At 40.3% G+C, this 16369-nt stretch overlaps 1 protein-coding gene across 5 annotated transcripts in view; it reads left to right on the top strand.

Moving 5' to 3' along the window:
- ARHGEF3 (Rho guanine nucleotide exchange factor 3) overlaps nt 1–13578 on the top strand; it is a 312784-nt gene extending 299206 nt beyond the window's left edge. For 4 of the 5 annotated variants that reach the window (XM_073351503.2, XM_073351505.2, XM_073351504.2 and 1 more), the window contains 2 exons: nt 9842–10028; nt 11163–13578. In XM_073351503.2, coding sequence (XP_073207604.1) covers nt 9842–10028; nt 11163–11509 — 534 coding nt within the window. In that variant the 3' untranslated portion in view covers nt 11510–13578. The remainder of the gene's footprint in view (nt 1–9841; nt 10029–11162) is intronic. The other variant, XM_073351507.2, reaches the window with a different exon arrangement.
- The last annotated feature ends 2791 nt before the right edge of the window (nt 13579–16369 follow it).

A 16369-nucleotide genomic window follows, 5' to 3' on the forward strand; every position in this document is an offset into this window, starting at 1 on the left:
AGTGAAGCTGCTGTTCCTCAGAAGTTAGGTGTACCCTCCCTTTCTATATTGAGGGGACTAAACCCTTCTGCAAGCCCATGCAACTCTTCGTAGCAATAGCAAAAAGAATGAGTGTTTCCTGTGTCAGCCCAGATGATCTCAGCCTGGGTAACTGCCTGTATTTGAGCTTGCAATGAGCAAGTGAATGTCCTGCCTCTAGCCATCTCAACTGCTCACTCCACAAGAGCCCAGGCTTCGTCAGCAGTATTTCTCATGCAGGTGTCAATCCAGGACATCTGCAGAGTCACAACCTGTTTGGGATACGAAGGTATGCACTGACATTACGCCATCATCCAATAGGCCTGAGATGACCTGTTTTAGAAAAGCAATGTTACAGTCAACATATCCATGAACTCTAAGACCACCTCATGGGATACTGCTTGTGAGATACATAACATGGAATGGACATGAGCAAGTACTCAAAAATGGTTACTAACCTTTCATAAGTCGTTTTTTGAGATGTTGCTCATGTCCATTCCACAGGACCCATCCTCCTACTCTTCTATTGGAATTAACCTGCAAGAAGGAACTGAGAGGGTGCGTGGCCAATGGCACCCCTTATACCAGCCCGTAAGTGGAGGACGAGGTGTGGAGCATGCTTTCAGAACTCTTAAAAGATGCGGAAACTACAGAACCTGAATCCCCAAAAAGGAAATCAACCTTCTGCTGGTGGCATCTGACTCAGATGACGAAAATGAACGTATATCAGTCTGCTCTCCTTTGGATTGTTATCGAGCAGAACCTGTCATCAGCATGGACACATGTTCTCTGGAATGGTGGTTGAGGCATGGAAGGACATATGAATCTTCAGCGCACCTGGCACATAAATATCTTGCAACGCCAGCTACAACAGTGCCATGCGAACGCCTGTTCTCACTTTCTGGTGACATTGTACACAAGAAGTGGGCAGCATTGTCTCCTGCAAAAGTAACCAAACTTGTTTGTCTGAGCGATTGGCTGAAGTAGGACTGAGTGGATTGTAGGCTCTAAAGTTTTACATTGATTTATTTTTGAATGCAGGCTTTTTTGTACATAATTCTACATTTGTAAGTTCAACATTTGTGATAAAGAGATTGCACTACAGTACTTGTATTAGGTGAATTGAAAATGCTATTTCTTTTGTTTTTTACAGTGCAAATATCTGTAATAAAAAAATCAGTGAGCACTGTACACTTCATATTCTGTGTTGTAATTTAAATCAATATATTTCAAAATGTAGAAAACATCCAAAAATATTTAAATAAATGGTATTCTGTTATTGCTTAACAGCGCAATTAATCGCCATTCACTTTTTTTTTAATTGCTTGACAGCCCTAATAAGTTGATTCCAAATGCAAGCTTTTCTCGGGAATTTGGAGTAAGCAGCAGTAATATTTCAACCCCAATTTTAACAGCTTTAACTAGTAAGATACATTGTTTGTGTCTATTTCTAAATTGCCCAAACTCTGTGATTTTTATAAAAGTTTGTTTAATTACTCATGCCTGGTACAGACTGAGTATTCTAAGCAGAAGTTTGGCTGGAATTCATAGTATGCACAATCTCTAGTACTTCGCAGTATCTTTTAACTTTCATGAGTTAAGCTTACAATTTTCAAAAAAAAAAGGTACATTAAGGAGTAGTTGATACACTTGGACTTAAACGAAACATTTTTTCCTCTATAAAATGATTAACAAAAATAGGATAAACAAAGCTTCCAATTTACAAATAAAAATAATCCTCCTCTGGAGCACTGTGAAAATCAAGGTGTTTCCTTTCCATTAACCCAATTTATGCAAATAAAGTTATACTCCCCTGTAAACTACAGCCCCACTAACCACAGTGTGCTGAATGAATAGTCTTTTCTCCTCAATCCATTAATTTTTATTATGCTCATAAACACTGCGAGACAGTAAAGAAAAGTAAGAACCTCAGGGTAAGGGGCTGATAACATGGGGGAGAGGAGGGACAACAAGGACAGCTTGCTTACAATTGCACTGCAGTAACAATCAAAGGTATGGAAATGGGTGCCTTCTGGTCCTCGTGCCCTTGCCTGGAGCTGAGTGCAAGGGATACCCCCCCCCCCAATCCTAGAACGTCTGGGAGAGAAGGATGTGGAACTTGGCGATGATAGCAGCAGGTTCAGCGTAGGCTGCAGCGGGACTCTAGCATCCAGTTGCCTTTCTTGAACCTCAAACGCCTTAACATGTCCATTTGCTCCCTCAAAATCTGCACTATCTTGTCCTGCGTGTCATGCTTGTGCTCCCTGCATGCTGTCATGTCCTCACAGTTATTGTGCAGGCTCTCCGACAGTACAATCGTCCATGCGCTGAGCTCCATCTTGTCACTCTCTGAGGCATGTATTAACTCTTGAGCATGTCCTCCCAAGTCTTCTTTTTCTGCCGTCTAATCTGGGAAAGTCTTTGTCCCTATATGGAGGATGCACCTGTGGACAAGGTTTCAGGTGCAAAGAATACAAACCACAAGGGTAGCATTGACAGTGCATAATTGTTTCTGGTGCAAGATTAAATCTTTTTATAAAAGAAACACCCCTCAATGCACTTCCATGCAATCCACAATGTAAGCAGAACCACTGGCTACTGCAAGAATCAGTTTGCTGCTACAGCCATGGTAAGGCAGGCCACAAGGCATGGGCAATACATCTTGTGCTGCAGCTTTTCATACATTCTTTTGTATCAGTGGTTCCAACCCATAGCAACCTGGATGGTGCTTGAGGACAGGCACCAGCGTAAAGCACCGCAAATAGTTTGATTGTTACAAAAGTGGCACTGGGTTGGGGTGGAAGCAGGAGTGAAAGTAAGTCTTGGGACTTACCGGTACAGGGCTGGGCTGGGGCCAGCTCTGGCCCCCAGAAGGGGCGGGGCCTCAGGCAGAAGGGGCGGGGCTGGGGGAGGTCAGAGCCAGCCCCGGCCCACTCTGTACCAGCAAGTGCCTCCTTCCCTCTCCCCAGGGTAACAGCAGCAGCCGGGGCCTCTGGCAGGGTTTTAAAGGGCCTTGGGTGGTTGCGGCGGCCGGAGCCCTGGGCCCTTTAAATTGTCCCCGGAGCCCTGCTGCCACTTCCCCAGGGCTCTAGCCGCCACTACCACCCTGGGCCCTTTAAATTGTCCCCGGAGCCCTGGAGAAGCGGTGGTGAGGCTCTGGGGACAACTTAAAGGGCCCAGGGCTTGGCGGCTGCTGCTACTGCCCCGGGCCCTTTAAATCACCGCCCCAACCCTGCTGCTGCTACCCCAGGGCTCTGGCAGCAATTTAAAGGGCCGGAGGCTCCAGCCGCTGCTGGGAGCCACAGGCCCTTTAAATTGCGCCTGGGGAAGCCGATCCACCCTAGTACAGCACACTGGCTCTTGCCAGTACACCGTACCGGCTTACTTTCACCTCTGGGTGGAAGGGAGACTACCAGGAAGTGTTGCCTCTCTCCTCCCCCCCTGCCACCAACTTAAATGCTGGCTGCAATATGGGGTGATCCCTTCCAATCACAATCAGGGCACGCTCTGGAAAGCATGGTTGCGAGACCCAGAATTTACCAAACCGGGGTGGATTACTTATCGAATTGCTTGCGGTTTAAGGGCTAGCATTTAAAACTTCCCCTGTTTCCCCTAGGTGACCATATGTGATATCACTCCCCTGAGGGTAACAGAGGCAGAAAGAGCAGATGCTGCAAGCGTCTGGCTACAGACTTGGTCCTTTTGTTGCAATGCTGTGCGCCACATTGATGCCTGAAACTTTAATACTGGAGTGGCATGGGAAAGTGTCTACAGTGGTGGACGAAATAAGGCAACCCTTCCTAGAAACCTTCTGCAAAGAATTGCAGAGTACTTCCATGAAAGCTTCCTAGAGATTTCCTTGGAGGATTCCTGGGCCATCCCAAGCACATAAACAGTCTTTTTCTGAGAGTACCCTCTGTGTAGCTGGAGTGGCCGCTGATAACCAGTATCCCAATTTTTTTTATTCAGATTCAATATTAAAAATAATAGCATGTAACCCCTACAGTTTGATTGAAAATGTGTACTCACCAGAGGTGCCTTCCTCGGCATCACGCTCTGCTGACAATTGGTCCTGTGAGGTGATGGGCTCCAGAGTTTTAAAAAAAAAAAAAAGTTCTTGGCTATTGGGGAGAATGGATCCCCCTGCTTGCCTGCCTTGCATTTTCCTCCTCCTCTTCTTGGTCAACCATGTCTCCCTCATTGTTACCTGAGGTTGCCATGGAGCATTTTGGGGTAGTGGTGGGGTCACCGCCTAGAATTGCATGCAGCTCCTCATAGAAGTGGCATGTCTGTGTCTCAGAACCAGAGCGACTGTTCTCCCTTGTCTTCTGGTACACTTGCGAAAGATCCTTTATTTTCATGCAGAAGTGCTGTGTGTCCCTGATGTAGCACTCCCCCCACCCCACCCCACCCCCCCTAACCTGTGCAATTTTGGTATAGAAGTTAGCATATCTTCCAGGGATTTGGAGCAATCAAATTTTGAATTGCTCCGCTCCAGCACCAATAGTGACTGCTCCAGCTCCGCTGCATGCTCCGTCTCAAATTAACTTTTAACTAAATAAAAAAGTGCATACAGACTTAACTTTTAGCCTACCAATAGACTCCATCGCCTCACAATCTTCCCAAAAATTTATCTTGAATAATGCTTCATTACAATTATGAATTGCAGAAACTCGCCGGCGTCTTTCTTGTTTATCCAATTCCTTTTCGAAGGCATCTTCAGAAGAATTGGTGCTTGAATTATCTCCATTTCCCTGTGATGGCTGAAGGCATCTCAGGGGTGGACGCTCGAACAAGTTCAGAGTGGAGATGGAAGTTTGAGAACAGCCTGCTATTTCTGAAGGATGTGAACTTTCCAAAACCGCAAATTCGATTGTTGATGACTCCTTTTGTTGTTTCATTTTCTTCAACCTCTTTTGTTGAGTTCAAATGTAGCAATAGATTTTGTTTTTCGAGTCGTCGAGCAATATCAAGGAGCCCTTCCTTTGCCTTTGGTATATCCCTTGAGGTAAGAAGAATCCGATACCGTGGGTCAACATAAACTCCAGCAAGGAAAATAATATTGTCAAAAAGCTTCTCTTCGCGTTTGTGCATGGAGGATAGAATTCTTTCTGCAATTTGTCCACCATTTTCTTGCAAGAATTTTGACAGTTTTCGCCATTCCTTCATTAAAACTCCCAGGATTACATCGACAGCTTGAAGATTCACAGTTGTTAGGTTTGGCTTTGCCAAGAGGTATCGCAGGTTCTTCATTTAGTCCCATTCAGCTTTTGTTAACTTGAGTTCTCTTGTTCCAGCAGCAGCCGCTTGTTCACAGTAAGATTGAAAAAGGAGAAGCCAATCATCGCAAATGTTGAACCCCAGCAAGTCACAGTATCCAATGATTGAGTTACCCCATGTCGATCAAGCAGAACACTTTGAATACTTGGGGTTCGTAGTTTGACAACGACTTGTTGAATTTTTGCAAGAAATTTCTTTGCATGTTCTTTGTTCAGTCCATCCCAGATTGCTAACTGAAGAGTGTGAATACCACACCTCATCAGCTGGACTTTTGAGTCATCCTCATGAAGCCATGTTGGAAATATGAGGCTAGGGGGTCATTAACCCATTGTGCAGTAGCATCCATGTTGAGTTCAATTTCATCCATTCCTTTAGTTCTTTCATCAGGCAAAATAGTTTGTTCTGTCCACATCCCTGTTCTCAGAGGTAGAAATGGTTTCATTGTCCTTGCTGAAATTTTTGACAGCACACGTCATGTTTGCAGCATTGTCAACGCAGATGCTCAACACTTGCATTTCACTGATCCCAAATTTTTCCTAAAATAGCTTTTACTTGATCTTTCACATACAAAGAATTGTGGTGCACTATCAGTGTCAATTTATGTCCAAGGTTTTTACCACAGCTTTATCTTTTCCTTCTTCATAGTACTGAGCATTGATTGCAGGGAAATTTTGTGCTACCTGAAAATGGATGCAGCAACCTGTGGAAACAATTTTTGCTCCAAAGCTTTCTTGAGCTCTTCGCGACCAGACTCAGTTGTGCTGACAACTAAATGATGAACCGCATCGTGCCCCATCAAAACGCCAAGCTGCCGACCCATTTCACCTGCAATTTTTTAGAATCCTTTGTTCTTTAGCCTGAAGGTAGTGAGAGGTGTTGAACTCAAGCAAACCATTTCCATCAGCCCTTCACAGAAAGTATTGGCATCCATGGTGACTGTAACCTTTGAGGACTTCAAATATGAGTCAAGTTTTGTTTGCTCAATTTTGGGTTTCTTTTCAAATGAAGCTCCGCAAAAAATCTCTTCTCCAGGAGTTTTCAAAGAGCCAGATGAATGTCATTTAGCCGCATCAGCTTTGTTTTGCCTCATCTTCCTGGTCTTTTTTTGTAACCAGAGCTGCATAGTTTTCAGGATGGCTACATTTTACGTGCTGCCAAAGGTTGAAACTTTTCACACCATTTGCTTCACTTGTCTTGAAGCTACATGGTTTGAGCTCGCCATTCACTTCCTTTTCCACCTTGCACGTTGCCGATTTCGTCTTTGCTTTTCCCAAAAGCCCAAATTTTGGCTTTTCAAATTCAAAAGTAAAGATGTCATTGAGATCCTTTTCCGTAAATCGGCTATCAGTCATGGGGGGCAGATTTGATTTTTTAATTTTTTGTTGAAGCCATGGCCAAATCTTCTTGTGCTGCTACCGCATCCCAATGTTTCTTGTTATGATCTTCGAAAAGCAATGAACAAAAGCATTGTATTTTTTTTTATAATGTACCTGCTTGTGATATCTTAACCACTTAAGGTATTCCGAATTTATTTTGGATTTTCTGGACAAAAATGATCGCATTTTCTTTTTATACAAAATTATTATTAAAATATATTTTTAATATTTTAACATGTTTCTTGCAGTTTTAATGAAGTATTTTAATATACATAATATACATTTTTATTTATAAATTGCAAGTTTAGTTTTTATGGAATTTTGCAGTAAAAATATTTGAAATATTTTCCAAGTTTTTAATATATCAAAAATGCTTTAATATAGATATATCAATTAAATTTGGTATGCGCCGTAGCGTTAGTACATGCTATCACTGTTCTACAACATTAACTGTTGGGACGTAACAAGACTACACATTACAAGGTTCAAAATAAACTTTAATGGGAAAGCGGATTCAAATTGCAAGCACAGTCCTTTTGGAAAAGAGAGCAAATTTTCAGAAATATGTTTTTCCTTCATCAGGCTGGAAACATTATACAAGATAGAACCTGTTTATTTGCTCTATCTTGTATAATGTTTCCAGCCTGATGAAGGAAAAACATATTTCTGAAAATTTGCTCTCTTTTCCAAAAGGACTGTGCTTGCAATTTGAATCCGCTTTCCCATTAAAGTTGATTTCCAACATTCTGTCATACAGCATCATTCAAATAAAATTATTTAAACTACAGGTGTCGTGAACTGGGGGGGCTAGGCCAATTTTATTTAATATTTTTTAAATCATTGACTATTTAACAGATACGACCCTGGAATATGATTTAATGCTAAAACATGCATTAAAATGGTACTCTTAATTTATTTTGTATAATTAACCATTTCCAAGAAAACTGTTTAAAAATTTTAATCTGCTTAGAATGATCCAATTTTACTTACTTATTTTTCAACTTTGGAACCATAAATTTGAAACATAATCACCAAAAATTAACTTATTATGGAACATATTACCACTCGTATCTGGGGCAGTCGATGACAAGCCTTTCTTGAATTATGAAATAAAAATGACCAAGCACCAGTTCGGGATGCCTACGGTTTAGATAATTTTGGATAAGGTAATATGGTAGCACATACTAACGCTAAGACAGACATAATTTCATTAGTTTATATTAAAGTGTTTTTGAGATATTAATCAGAAGTTAACTTTTCATCACCTCCTTGAAGGGACTGTAGCTCCCTTAGGACATGTGTTCACAGAAACTTTTTTTCTTAAAATAACCTTAGGATTCATCCCCAAAGTTGTGTTGAACGTTTTCTAATCACTCTGGATATATCACAAAAATCACTCCTAATTTATGCAAAAATGTTTACTGTATATTTATATGCCTGCTGCACGTGACTTTTTCAGTAAATTTAAAATTACAAACACTACCAAAAGACCATTGAACATATGACATATAAAATAAGTCCATCAGAGTGATATGGGACCATGTACAAATGAACAAATGTACCAGTAATGGGAGCCCGTTTGAGAAATGAACTTAAGTGGTTAATATCTCTAGCGATATCTTAATATATCAATAAACAAAAACATTATTCTTTTGCAGTATACCTGTTCGTGATATCTTAAATGTTGCAACTTGCGTCACACTTTTCCGTAATCGCAGCACTCAGCGCTTCTCGTTGATCAACCCTTACAAAAGAAGTATCAACACTTACTAATCTATCTAACTAATCTACGCGAGTACGTACTCGCCTAACCTTGCCACAAGGGTGGGAGCAGTCTGCAGTGTAGCCGGATGTCTGATAATTATCTGATTCTTTAATAAAACATATCTCCAAAAAACTTTAATTTTGTATCTGTACATTAAATCTTGATTTCGGCCGAAGTGAGAATAACTGACATATTACGTAAAGTAGATGTTAATATCAGTTGCTCTACAATCTGAAACTTTTTGGCACCTTTAGGACTTTCTTGCTAAATATCATTCATTTTGAATAGAAAATGAAGAAAAAACCGGAGCAATGGAGCAGTCAAGATTTTCTGTGCTCCGGCTCCGCTCCGGCTCCAGGCAAAAACCTGCAGCTCCACACTCCAGCTCCGGGCTCCGCTCCAAAGCCCTGGTTTCTTCTGCTGATTTGGAGCTCTGCGTGCACAGATTCTTCTCCCCACACAGCAATAAGATCCACTACCTCCTGCGTGCTCCATACTGGAGCACGTTTACAGCCTTGAGCATCCGTGGTCAGCTGTGTTGATGAGCTCTCCATGCTGATCAAACGAGGAAATGAGAATTCAAAAGTTCCCAGGGCTTTAACGGGGGGCTGTGCCCTATGTACCTGGCTGAAGTGCAGTGGAGTTGAAAGCGCTCTCCAAAGCGGTCACAGTGGAGCACTGTGGGACACCTCCTGGAGGTCAATTAATTCAAATTACACAGTGCAGTCTCTACACTATCCCCATATTCATGCATGGATGTCTGTTGAAGCAGTACGCCTCTCGCAGAGGGGGAGTACAGAAGTAAACTTTAAAAGCCCTTTAGGTCGGTGGAAGGGACTCGGTAGTATGGACACGTACATTATTAACTTGACCTAATGTGGCATACGTCAACCTAACTTTGTAATGTAGACCTGGCCACAGTATCTCAGAGAAACACTGATGGTACTTCTACACAGCAGCTGGGAGATGTGATTTCCATGTGTGGGTAGACAGATTCATGCGAACTCATTTCTGCAACTGAGAAAGTTATGGAACCTCAAACATAACATTTCATTTCTGTTATGAATAAGGACCACGTTGTGCAAGATGTTCTAGGATCACTGCTTAAACACATTGGATATGGGGACAGAAAAGCATTTTTTGTTTTCTCCTTAGTTTACATAAGTTACAAGTGGGTATGAATATTTATACTATATTAGGCCACCTACAGTATTATAATGGGAGGGAGGGAAGAGAGGCCCAGTGATGGCTGTGGTGAACAAATTTACGCTTATTTATGTCTAAGCAAGGGGAACTAAAAGCTAATATATACTGTTGGAGTATATTACAGTTGAAATAAACTTTGTTCAGTGACTTTTTAAAAAGAAAAATGAATTTATTTTCCTTTTATGCTTTTTAACAGAAACTGCATGTCTTCTTGTTCCAAGAAGTGCTGGTGATTACCCGAGCTATCACCCATAATGAACAACTCTGCTACCAACTATACCGGCAGCCCATCCCAGTAAAGGATCTTGTTCTGGAAGATTTGCAGGATGGAGAGGTGCGACTAGGTGGATCCATACGTGGTGCATTTAGCAACAATGAGAGAAGTATGAATACACTTTTGATTTGAATACTTTATCATTAGTTCATAGGAAATAGATGTAACTTTGAAATCTCCTCCCTTAATTTAAAATAACATCTTAGGTCAAAAATTTGACCTTTTTTTCAAAATGTTATTTATGCAAGACTCTAAATGTCTATTTTAAAAATCCATCATATCAATAATGTGATTCTCTCCCCCTCCCCACCCAAAACACACAGAAACACCCCTTTACTGCACTGGGAAGTGGAAAAGGGAGTAGAATGTAGCAGCACAACAAGAAATTATAAACAGTCTTCCCTAGAGTATATTTTGAAATTTTCTAACTTATTTAGAAACCTTATGACAAGATTTATCTATTGTGATTCTTCATCTTGTTATGGAGGCATTGGCTGCTACTCCACAGTTAAGGCTGTGATCATGCAAATACTTATGCATGCGCTTAATGTTAAGCATCTGAGTCATCCTTTTAAAGTCAACTGGACTACTCATATTCTTAAAGTTAAGCATGTTAAGTGTTTGTAGACTCAATGCCTACGAATTAACAAGTTTTCCATTACAAACCATCTTTTAACCTTTTCTGAGAAATAATGTTGAAAGTTTTTTGTGACTGATTTATGTTGTGGATTACAGGTAAGAGGGGGCCCAAGCTGCCACAGGAACAAGTAGTCCTGGCTATTCCATAGGGAGCAAAAGTGAAATTTCTCAACTCTGCAGGGCCGTTATAGCCAGAGAGGCTCCACAGGGTTCTGTGGGTAGCACCAACTCTATTGAGCTGCTTAAGGTTCCAAGCTTGAAACGGTAAACTGGCATAGAAGTCAGCCAGTTTAGGCATTTGGGGTTGGTTTTATGCATGTATAGCATCAATATACTGGCTGAATTCTAAACTAATTAACCTAGCAAGCAATTAACTTTTAGCAACTCCAGTAGTATCTGGGGATGCCCCACTACCCTACAGAGGTAGGAGCGACAAGTTCCTTGGTTTTCCCTCGGCTCCTATTTATTCTATGGGTTTCTAACTTAGCCCTGGGGAAGCAACCCAGTAAACCTAAGAACGCGGTAGAGTGTTTTAGTATTTTAATGTACTCTCATTAAAAATGCAGACACCCAAAGCAATCAACGGACATATTTTGTTTTTCAGTTAAAAACTTCTTTAGAATCAGCTTCAAAAGTGGATCGCAAAGCCAGTCCCACTCGCTGCAAGCCAATGACTCCTTCAACAAACAACAGTGGCTTAACTGTATCCGACAGGCCAAAGAAACAGTTGTGTGTGACATAGAGGCTGGAACACTGGATTCAGAAGGACATTTCCTAATATCCCCAAATCGGAGTAGGGTACCACAGGGAGAAAGCAGGCTTGAGCAAATGGACCAATCAGACAATGAGTCAGACTGTAGTATGGACACTAGTGAAGTCAACATTGATTTTGAATGCATGGAACAGACAAACTCTTGTGAGAATGACAAACAGATAGAAACCAACATTTGACAGAAAATTACAGTTCATGCAAGTAAACCTGTGTCTTACCTGTACAGTATTTGCATTCCATAAATGGAGCAGTTTGGAAAAGCACTTTTAACACTTTTTTGTGACAATGTCAACACAATCTTTCTTGTATTTGTACCTTTTGAGTGTAGTACTGTAACTGCCAATCTATGTAAGCTGGAATCTGTTACAACTCCTATCCTGTGATATTTCCATAAACATCTGGGTGGATGAAAGTGGTACTTGACCAGTTATATTCATTGTCCTGCTGATAGAAAGAATCTCTAAACTCAGAGATGATGCGTAACTGTTGTTAGTAGGGAGGCACAATTTAAAGGTTCTGGTGGTATTCAGCAGGGTTCAGGACAGGGCATATAAACCCTGGCAGAAATCTGGGGGGGGCACTGGACCCTGTGGACCTCCCCAGCACGTCTCCTCTGTCTAAACTACTGTTTATATGTATATTACGTAAGAGTCTCTGCATGGTTTTTACAGTGTTTGACCTCTAACGTGGCACCTAAAGACAAACTTTGTAGTGGCTCTTTAAAGGGGTATTGAAGTCTGCATTTAATTAGGAATGGCATTCAAAATTTTCAGAAAGGCAAATGTCTACAAAAATAACATCTTGGAATAAGGTAAGTTAGCTACTGTGGTGGTAAATCAACAGGAAATGTAAAGAGTAGGCCATGTCAACAGTGACTCTTAGGGATTAATTTTAGAAAGTATGAAGCACTGTATGAAAATCCCGCAAACCAACATAGTAATCTGGTCAATTAGAGTCAGTGTAGTGTTCGTGGTTTACTTATTGGAGCGCATAATACTAAAATCAATTGAAAGAGAAGTCTACTGCTAATACTGAATCTTCAGATTAAGTGCTGGGAATGTTGGGTATTTGTAAATAAAAAGTTGGTAGTTTGCTTACAGTGCCATGTATAACTCTGTATTATCCTGATTAAGACAGGAAGAATCTAAAAAAGCATTAGATCATTGAATAGGCCCTCCAGCATTTTGCACTCACTGATGTGACTAACCGTTACCACTAAAGTTAAAACATCCCAAGATCTTGTGTAAATGACTGTTTACAATTACATGTAGTTGTTTTTTAAGACTGAGACACAATCTTGTATCTATGGTGCTGTACAAACACCCCTTAGGGGACAGAGAAAGTTTAAATAAAAAAGGGAATTTATTTTCCTTTAGGAAATATCACACCCTTTATATTTTTGTCAAGTTAGGTTTTTTTAAATTTTGCTGCATCTAAACCTCATGCTGTAATTGGAATCACTGCTGTGTTTTCTGGTGGCTGATTTAAGTAAGTCAATTATTGGCCTGACTCATTATGATGAGAGGCACATCAGCCAATTTAAAATGCAGTCAAAAACACTGCACCAGCCTGACTATTTTAGGAATTCTTGGTTCATCTTTTATTTCTCAATGCAGAAATCTACTGAAAGGTAAAGTAAGCTGCAAAATTTGTGTCCTTACTAACTGACATGATCCTTGATATTGTAAAAATTCAGGATGACCTTTGCAAATTAGACACACACCAGCACAAGTAGTAAAATTGCTAAATTATTGCCAAAAATATTTGTTTCATGTGTGTTTACAAGTTTACAGAAAGAAAGCAGGAAATAAAATGTCACTTACCTTGTACATATGTCATGAAGTGCATTAAAGGAATCAGTGTGGCAAGATAATCAATATAAAAACAAGGTATATTACTTTTTTAAAAAAAATACTGTTGTCAGTTTTACCCTGTAGACCTTATTTCTGTATTTATAGTTTTTAAAACATTGTGAATTTTTTTTCTATTGCAGGCTTGTAATTTATTTAAACTGCTTCATTTTTAGAGTAGAATGTTTGAGCATGCCCTTGAAGAATAAGACAAAGGAACATGTTATTGATGGGGGAAAAAAAAAGAAAATATATTCGGTTATGAACTTTTGTTATGACAACTGTTGGCCAAACTTAGCAAAAAGCATTGATGGAAAAGAGGAGAGAATGTATGTGTTGATGAAATATTTGTGTATAATGGCCTTAAACTTTTATGGAAGCATTTCAAATAAATTACATTAAACTGTTTTGGTTTTTAATTGTTTTGATTGCTTATTATCCAAGAAGCCCACTATGGCTGAATCTACATAGGGCTTTCAACAGTATTTAATATACGTAAGCAATGTTTATATTTTGGTTCTGGCTGAAGTGGGTCATAGACCAGGCCTGGATAAAATTTTTCTAATTTCATAATTTTGATGGAAAAACTTTCACAATTTTTTTTCTTTTTTTTTGACCAGCACAATTTATACAGGTTGGACATTCAATGTGAGTGAGGAAAAATTTTTAGGAGTTTAAAAACAAAAGACAGAGTTTCAATTCCTGTAGAGACCCATCATACAACAACTTTGTATAAAGTAATATGGGCCACAATCTTGCCATTGCCTGCACTCGCATAAATCCATGCAGTGGCATAGAGCTCCACTAGAGTACACACTAGTGCATCTGATTTCAGAGTCAACTCTATGCTTTGGCCATCCAAACCATATTCTAACAAACTACAGCCATAACTGAGGATGCCTATATACTCTTCTTCAAAACATGGAAAAGCTTTATGTAGATCAGGGCATGTTGCATCATTTAGAAAACCGTGTATAGTACAGCAAGGCACTGTTCACTATGGCCATGGAACTGTTCTGAGGGCAACCTTTCAAACATGAAGAGTATATAGTTCTCTGCCTGAATCTGCATGCAGCCTGAAACAATAGCTGAGATAGGTATATACTGTCCCACTTCAAGTTCAGAAGAACCTGAGAGTTATGAACACCTTGGGATGGAGGCTGTTTGAAATGCTGAAATGTTCGTAGCTCTGAACAAAATGTTATGGTACTTTCAAAAGGTTATAACTGAACGTTGACTTCATAGTATACAGCTTTGAAACTTCACTATACAGAAGAAAAATGCTGCTTTTAACCATCTTAATTTAAGTGAAAAGAGCATAAAAGGTTTCCTTACCTTGTCAATTTTTTTTTAAAACTTTCCCTTTAGTAGTGTATATTTAACACAGTACAGTACTGTATATTCTCCCCCCCCCCTTTTTTTTGGGTGGGGGTGTGTGTGTCTAGGCTCTGCTATTGCCTGATTATGTACTTCCGGTTCCAAATGAGGTGTGTGGTTGACTGGTCAGTTTGTAACTGAGGTTCTACTGTAATAGGAATTCAAGACTCCCAAACATTGTCACCACCACTTCTAACCACAAAAGAAGGTGGATAAAAGCTAGAAGTTTAATCTGGATCCCCCCCTTGGGGGAGGAGAATACACATGCTATAATAGTTATAAAGGTAGAGAGATTCTGGAATAACTGGATGAAAGCTTAAGTTGAGCTCATGCTTCAGTCCTTTGTTGAATCTGGCCATAGTGCTCATTGTTTTCAAAACTCGTCACAAACATGAATTTACCTTGAATAACGCCAGTATCCGGTAAGTAAATCTTATCCCCAATTTTATAGGGAAAGTGAGACCCAGAGAAGTTTGACTTGTCCAAATCTACAAAATGAGAAATGATTAGAGTCTGGATTAAACTCAAGAATTCCAGGCTATGTGCTAAATTTACTAGACCAGTGGTTCTCAACCCTTTTTCCTTTACAGAGCCGTTGGGAAATTTCGAATGGAGGTGCGGACCCCTTTGGAAAAATATTGTCTGTGTATATATAGTTGAATTCTGTTCGTTCAGTTTTCCGTCTGTCTTTTGCAAACCCCTTACACACAGTCAGTGGACCACAGGTTGAGAACCGCTGTACTAGACCATATTGATTTAAAATAATATGGAGACAAATACATCAGTCAAGGTTTGCTTTTATGTATTACTGTTCCCCACCCTGTGTTTTACTTATTTGGATTGTAAGCATGTAAAGACAGAGATGTGCCCCTTCCTTCATAATTTTGCAGCCCCTAGTATAATTGGGTCCCCTGATTCTGATTGGGGCCATCAGCCATTTCTGCAATGCAAATAAAAATGTGCAAGGTAGCCTAACTGATAAGGCAATCTAGGGCTGTTCTACAGAGATTTTTTTGTTTACTAGTATAACTATTTGGGTAGGGCTATGTTTTTTTTTTTTTTTAAACTGAGATACTTATATTGGTACAACGCATTAGTGAGGATGTTGCCATAGTGGTATAAAACATCTTTTATACCAAAATAACGGTGCCTGCACAAGGGGAACTATAGCTATACTAACATAGTTAAAGCTGTAAAGTGGCACAACTCTGATGTGTAGAGAAGTCCCAGGAAGTGTAGAGTTCTCTACTTAAGAGTTTATTTTATCAGAAAAGAGTGGGAGCAACAACTTGCCAGGAAAGCAATGAGTAATACAAGACCTTCAGTACAGTTTTAAGAGAAGACTATGACACAGGACCGTGCTGATAAGTTAGTTTTAATTAGCCAAGATGACACATGGTTAGCTGGCCCTTTAAGGCTGTGGTTCTCAGACCTTTGTACTGGTGACCCCTTTCAAATACCAAGCCTCTGAGTGCGACCCCCGTTATAAATGAAAAATACTTTTAAATATATTTAACACCATTATAAATGCTGGAGGCAAAGCAGGGTTTGGGGTGGAGGCTGACAGCTCATCACCCCTCATGTAATAACCTCATGATCCCCTGAGTGGTCCTAACCCCCAGTTTGAGTGTGCCTGCTTTAAGGGGAAACACCTGTGCCACACTTATCTCCTTCTCCAGGGGGGGGATCAAGCTAAGCGACAGGGCTGGTCTACACTGAAAACATATTGGCATATCTACTTCACTCAGGGGTGTGAAAAATCCACACATCTGAGAGACATAGGTATGTCAACCTAGCCCCCATGCTGGACAG

The sequence above is a fragment of the Lepidochelys kempii genome, chromosome 7 (genome assembly GCF_965140285.1).
Source record: "Lepidochelys kempii isolate rLepKem1 chromosome 7, rLepKem1.hap1, whole genome shotgun sequence".
In the NCBI taxonomy this organism is placed as follows: Eukaryota; Metazoa; Chordata; order Testudines; family Cheloniidae; genus Lepidochelys; species Lepidochelys kempii.